The 7,079-nt window shown below is 42.2% G+C and overlaps 1 protein-coding gene across 1 annotated transcript; it reads left to right on the forward strand.

The window, feature by feature from the left end:
• Nucleotides 1-1,236: 1,236 nt before the first annotated feature.
• LOC119487800 (complement C1q tumor necrosis factor-related protein 7) lies at nucleotides 1,237-6,332 on the forward strand. The gene is made up of 3 exons (XM_037768807.1): nucleotides 1,237-1,457; nucleotides 3,317-3,553; nucleotides 5,484-6,332. The coding sequence occupies exons 1-3, from the start codon at nucleotides 1,436-1,438 to the stop codon at nucleotides 6,110-6,112; spliced, it is 888 nt and encodes a 295-aa protein (XP_037624735.1). The 5' UTR covers nucleotides 1,237-1,435; the 3' UTR covers nucleotides 6,113-6,332.
• Nucleotides 6,333-7,079: the final 747 nt, after the last annotated feature.

Below are 7,079 nucleotides of genomic sequence, written 5' to 3' on the forward strand. Positions count from 1 at the left end.
AGAAATGTCTTGTTAACAGCGGCACCTGTGGCCGTTAAGTCAACGAAAGTCAGCGTCCTGTTGCTCGCGCTTGTGCTCGCCCTACATAGACATGAAGGAGCATCGCTCAAGACAGTGAGGCGACACACGTCAGCTAAAAGCACAATATCACTCTATATTTCAGCTGCTTGGCAGTAATGTTAGCTGACCAGACGAAGGTCTCTCCATGAATCAATGCTGATCCTAGTGTTGGCTTTTCCTACCTCAGCCTCCCGACCGCGGCCGGAGGGAAGAGGGGAAACACCGGAGTTTTGGTCGGCGACGATAACGTTTCTCTCTGCAGAGCCCCGTCACTTCACAAGACACGGGAAACCTCTGGTGGTCTGGAGGAGCTGCAGCAGTTATTTCTGCACAAACGTCCACTGAACATTCACTAGATATTCTCAGAGATACTAACTCTTCTGCAGTGTGAAGTGTGCGCGCATGCACCTGAGAGGTGGAGCGAAAGAGAGAGAACGAGCGCGGTGTGTGAGTGAAGGCAAGGCATAGGACACCGACCCGCAATGATTTATACATGTAAGAAGTTACAAACAGTCCCTTTAAGTAAAGGCTCTAAATACTTCTTCCACCACTAGCACTAACTTGCATTATAACCAAGAAAAACACAGCTTATTATGATGAGATATAACTCCTCATCATATGCATGATTATCTATATTTATATATCTGTACATTTGCAACCACTATCAAGTGTAAACATGCACCTCAATTAGGTGAAATAATAACTTAATTAAAAATAACTAGTCATGTTAATATATCATTCTGATGTTGGAGATATATTTCTATTTATGGTATCTATAAAGGTGGCCTCAGTTTAGTTTAACCATGTGGTGAGGAAATAATCAAGGAAGTCCCCCCAACACACTTCCTCACATCAGTTCTGGCTCCATCTAGAGGTGAGAGTCAGAACTACAAGTGAGCTCAACACTGAGGTCAACAAGGAACAAACGACTTCTCCTGTTTATTAATCTGACCTTTCAAAGAACAGCCGGCTTTTTTTCTGCAGAATTAAAAGCTGCTGACTTCTACTCTCACATCTGAGGAGTCCTCATCCATGACATAGTGGAGCTGATTCTGAATGCAACATGCTGAGCTTGTTTGGATGATTGTTTGCTTTTTGGAAGTTTATGAGGCAGAGAGAAGGGAGTGGATATGAGGAGGAGGAGGAGGGAGGAAGGAGGAAGGAGGGTTGTTGGATGGAGTGAGTGCAGACTGCTGCTAAACACTGTCAGCAGCAGAGAAGCAGCTGAGCTCTGCAGCAGATATCTGAGAGAACAGCAGGGAAGAAAAAAAAGACAAATAACATGTTAACCAAGGTGTCGAATCATCAAACAGGCCGTGATCTGAGCAGATAGGACGAAGACACTCAGCACTGAGCAGTTTGATCAGATTTGGAGATGAACAGCTGCCAACTGTGGGGTAAGAACACAGCTTACATACCTCTGTCTGATGTTCTGTACTGTTTGTTCTTTCACTCAGAGTATTAACACAAAATGATAGACATAGAAACACTGTTGTCTGTAACTTGCAGAGCGAATACCTTGAATAACTTTGCAAATACCTGTCTGTGTGTATCATGTACATGCACATGTAAGCATGCATGACCTCTAAGTGTGTGTAATTATTTAAATCAGGATTCCCCTGAAAGAAGTTGATGTCTTATTTGTTCTTTTAAAACTTTTCTAACATGGTGACCTGGTTTTATAAACCACCGGCCGCCCGAGGAATAGTCGGTAAACTTGTGCCTGACTTCAATTACAAACAGCCAGAGGCCATCATACAGGCTGCCCATTGCTTAAAGTGGTCACAGACATTTTCAGCGATGGATGGCCAAAACACAAGCTTTTCATTTCTTGTGTAGAGTCGCCCTTCCTCCACCTGTTCACTGGGAGAAGAAGACAAGGAGAAGCTAATAGAGTACAGAATTGGCTTTATTTTGAAATTAATGTTGACTTAAATCCCTCTCTAAAGGTGCAATTTAATGACTTGCATGCACATATAAGAGTGTTTTTCACATGCATTTACATCCTCATGCACGCACCTGTGTGTGTATGTGTAAAGAGACGACCATAATTCATTAATAACAGCCACTTTATTCATGCTGACATCATTGCTGCAGAGCCGTATTGGCGGGCGGGGTTTCTCCCTCACTGGACCTCACACTGGCTCTGTGGCCAGGTCATTACCCTCCGACTCAAAAACATTACACTACACTAACAGCACGTGTGTGTGCGTGTGTGGGTGCGTGTGTGTGTGTGTGTGTGTGTGTGTGTGTGTGTGTACGCTTCACAGAGCAGCTTCTTCACGTCACGTGTCTGCGTGTCCTTACTGTTTATTTCATCGTGTTTACGCATCATTTGTCTGCTGGCATCTTGCACCGACACAGACCGTGTAATGTCATGGAAAACATGTTGCAATAACTTATTTTTAAAGACAGAGAAGGGGGATGACATGTTCTGACACCGCCGCTGCCAAAGAAGAGCAGATGCAAAACTCACATTCTCACACCCACGTGGGCAAAATGTGGAAAGAACAGGCATGTGTATTCATGAAATCCATAAACTGTTCTTTGCATTCGGTCAAACTCCCCAAAGATCTTCATCGCTACACTTCCATAGATGCCATTAATATGGAATGATGATGTCCAACATCTGCCAATTTTCTGTCCGTGGAACAACGTAATATATGATGGGATCATGTCTTCCCCTCCCTGTAACATAAATGTGTAATGTTAATGTCTGCTCCAGTGCCGTTGCTTCATGATTACGTTCCCCTGACAGAAACTGTGCTGGATGTTATGTCATAACTTGGGAATGTTTTGTCAAAAAAAAAAAAAAAGAGGATTTGGATCAGAGACAAAGGTTTCGTTTGAGGTCTCTCACATGCAGTGGATGAGAACATCAGCGTGTGAGATTGCTTCTCATTACAAGAGTCACATCTGGCCTCATGCTGTATTCGAACATAAATTAGATTCACTGATATGCTTTTGTTCTGTCTGTGACCATGACAACACCGTTGTGAGTGTTTACAGCATTGTGATAACAGGCTTCCACTTCTGGCCAGAACCTGTTTTAGAGTCTTGCACCGCAACACACTGTTATTGTTGGCTTTTTATCTTTCCCCTTTGCTCTGAACATCTGCAAACACAAAACAAGCTTTATTATTGACAAATGATGCTCTATGTTGAGCACTGATCTTAGATAAATACTCCTCTCCATGTGGAAAGACATCACAGATGTCCTCAAAGTTTTCTAAAAATGTGCTGTTTGTATTTACAGATGTGAAGATGTGGGCGTTAATGGTGGTAGTCTGTCTCTGCCACTGCGTCTTTGGACAGCTGTTTGAGACCAGACTGAAAGGAGCGCCGCGTCTGATCTGCAGCGTCCCCGGGTCACCTGGCCCGCCTGGCAAACCCGGTCCCAGCGGGCCCCCGGGAGCAGATGGGAATGTGGGTATCCCGGGAAGAGATGGCAGAGATGGCAGGAAGGGTGAAAAGGGAGAAAAGGGAGACACAGGTATATCATAAAAACATAAAACAGATACAGCATCAGTTTACGTGTGCAGATAAAGAAAAACTATACCGCTCTGTGCAGGAGAACAGCTGGTACAGAGGGGTTTCTTCACAGCTGGCATAGAGCTGGAGCTGACGTAGAGAAGATGAAGTGTTGAGTTCCATAGAGAAGCTGGCACTAATAGCACGGTTATGAAATGAAGTGTCAGACAAACTATGCAGGAGTTGTTTAGGATAGCACACTCTGCAGAGTTAAAGGAAGTATGTAGTATAACGGTGGAGTATAATATTAATATGTTTTCTTTAGTGTATAATCACCTGATAATAAGAATCGTTGTGTTTTCGTTGCCTTAGAAGGAGCCGTTTATATCTAGATAGGGAGCGGGGCCTCTTCACAGAGCCGGCCACCATGTTTCTACAGTAGCCCAGAACGGACAAACCAAACACTGGCTCTAGATAAGGACATTCACGTTTTCATGTTTCCGCGTCGGCCACCGTAGTTCTCCGACACGCTTGGCATATGGGAGAAGTTTCAGATGGTTGCAATCAAGCAGCAACATCTGGTGCTGAAAGATTTAAGCCAATGTGGAAGTGCCAAAAATTGCAGTTCCTCAAATGGCCACTTGAGGCTCCAAAAGCGAGTCAATGCCCATAGAGTGCTCCAGAAATGACATATTTTTGTACGCCAACCAGGAAGTTAGCATCTTCCTGGTTCCCTCGACAGAAAGCCAATTGGATTGTTCCATTGGGTTCAGGATTATTGCAGCAAATAAACTCTGAGGCAAACAAACATTTATGATACTTACACGTTTTGTTCAGCAAGATAATCTCCACTAAGGAACACCACTTTTATGATTTTTGAAGTGTAAATGCAATCACCAGAAGTAAAAAATTAACCTTAGGCTATAGACAAACTACACCACAGTCACATGAGCGTGAGTAAACACAACGAGGCTGTGAAGGAGGACGAGTCGGCGTGATGACGTTTAGTAGTCTCATTTAGCCACTTGGGCGATGACCGGAGCCACCCACTTTGAGCTTCACAACGGCTCTTCAGAAACCTATGGGTGACGTCACGGAAACTACGTCCTTATTTTACACAGTCTATGGTTGCAATCTGCAACCTCCCCGCTAGATGCCGCCAAATCCTGCACACTACACCTTTAAAAGATGAATAACAAATCTACTGAGTATGTAATCAGGCCTCCGACTCCCACAAAGAACATGAACATCATGGACAGTACAAAGCTAATAGATATTGTATTGAAAAGTACACCTTCTGTACATATATTGTCCTAAGAAGCAACATAAAACCTGTCTGAACTCAAGGTTCACTTTTTTTCCAGAGCTTTCAACCGCAGGTGGAATACAATAACAGTTTATCCTGGTTGTTCACAGCTTGGTAAAGATTTTAGATTATTCAGAAGGTGGCATTTTCTCGTAGGTAAAGCTGCCATAAAGCTGTAAAAATATTCAGAAGGACTGCGTGTGTTCGTCTCACCCAGCAGAAACAGTGTCTTGATAACATCTATGCGGTCTGAACCGCAATAAATCTGTCCAGTAGTAATAAATAGAAACGTGTTTTCCATTATGTGGGGAAAGAGGAATTCAGACCTCCATCTGAACATGAAGCTACATATTCAGGACGGCCCACTTGTGTTTGCCCAAACATACAGTGTTTCCTAGCTCCAGGGTATTCACTGACTGCATATAAGATAGTCTGGATGAATCTAGTTAAAAACTGTGCTGTTCAAATGTCAAGGTGGCGGTGCTCCAAGGGTGACTTAATACATGACACTGGGTGGGGTTTTGTGTTTCCATATTCCTTTAATATTCAGGTTCAACAAGTGCAGAGCAGATTCATATGGCAGATAATTGATTCATTATATCAGTAATTGTGCAGAAATAATGATCCCAACATGTTTGTGTTCCAGGGTTGAAGGGCAGAGTTGGCTCAACAGGTAAGATCGGAGGCCGAGGTGACCGTGGCCCTGCGGGGAAACGAGGCCCTACAGGAGAGGGCGGAGATGTGGGCCTACCTGGTTCTCTGGGCCGCGATGGACTGAAAGGGGATAAAGGCAAAAGAGGGCTACGTGGAACTGCAGGAACCTGCAAGTGTGGCACCCTGCTGCCTAAATCGGCCTTCTCTGTGGGCATCACCAGCAGCTACCCTGCAGAGAAAATCCCCATCAAGTTCAACAAGGTCCTGTTCGATGAGGGCGGACACTACAACCCACAGACGGGCAAGTTCATCTGTGCATACCCAGGAGTTTATTACTTCTCTTACGACATCACGCTGGCCAACAAACACCTGGCCATCGGTCTGGTGCACAACGGGCAGTTTCGCATTAAAACCTATGACGCCAACACGGGGAACCACGACGTGGCGTCTGGGGCCACCGTGATATACCTGAACCCGGAGGATGAGGTGTGGCTGGAGATCTTCTTCCAAGACCAGAATGGTTTATTTGCAGACCCGGGCTGGGCCGACAGCTTGTTCACTGGCTTCCTCCTCTATGCAGACACGAACTACTTTGACACACTGGCAGCCGACTATGGATAGAACCTGGGAAACACAAACTGCTAATCACTGTTGTTTTGATAGTTTTATTACATGTATAGAATGGTCAAACTATATTTTTATACAAATGTTTGTGCTAGTTTTATTATTACTATAGAGACCTATCTACTGATTTTAAAATTATATTATTTGATTAAGCTTGAATAGGTTTCAGATTTATTTGTTTTGGCTGAATAACTTAAATAAACATTGTTGACTGGTAGAGTTTGGTTTGAAGAGTGTGTATGAAAAGTATGTATGTATGTATGAAAAGTCAAAAGGAGTGAGTCATAATATTTTTATTGGAAATAGTGCCAAAAACAACAGCTGAGAGGAGAATGATTGGCATTGCACATATACGTAGCTTCTGGGACATCCATTATGTCGCTAATTTGTTTGATTGACAGTCCGCCTGATGAATGGAAATGCAGAATGGTTGTTGTTTTTTTTGTTTTGTTTTTTCGAAAATTCAATACGTAAACATGTTCAGAGTTTTCCTTACAAAAAGTTCAGCAAATATATTTTACAGTATAAAAATAATATAAAAATAAAATAAAATATATTATACAACAAATAAAATGTGAGGAATGGAAAAGATGAATAATAATAATTTAAAAAAAAACAATCGGGGTCTGTTAAACAATTGGAATACATTTTAAATGTCTAAATAATCTAATAGTTTTTGCAATTTTAAATTTTTGAGTTTTAAATTTTCAATCATAGTCAAATATGTTTTAAAATCAGAATCTTTAAAAGTATAAAAGGAGCGTACACATCTTTTAAGCCATATCATTTTATTTATATAATATTTTGTTAAGATATTAATCAAATTAATTATGTAAATTTCATCTGCTGAAAAACTGGGATTTTTCTCAAAAAATGTTTTGAGAAGTTAAAAATGTTAATCAAACCAAAAAGAAGTAGCATGAAAACAATCTACAAACGCAAGATGGACAAAAAGTACAGTACA

This window comes from Sebastes umbrosus, chromosome 5 (assembly GCF_015220745.1).
Source record: "Sebastes umbrosus isolate fSebUmb1 chromosome 5, fSebUmb1.pri, whole genome shotgun sequence".
NCBI classification, from domain to species: Eukaryota; Metazoa; Chordata; class Actinopteri; order Perciformes; family Sebastidae; genus Sebastes; species Sebastes umbrosus.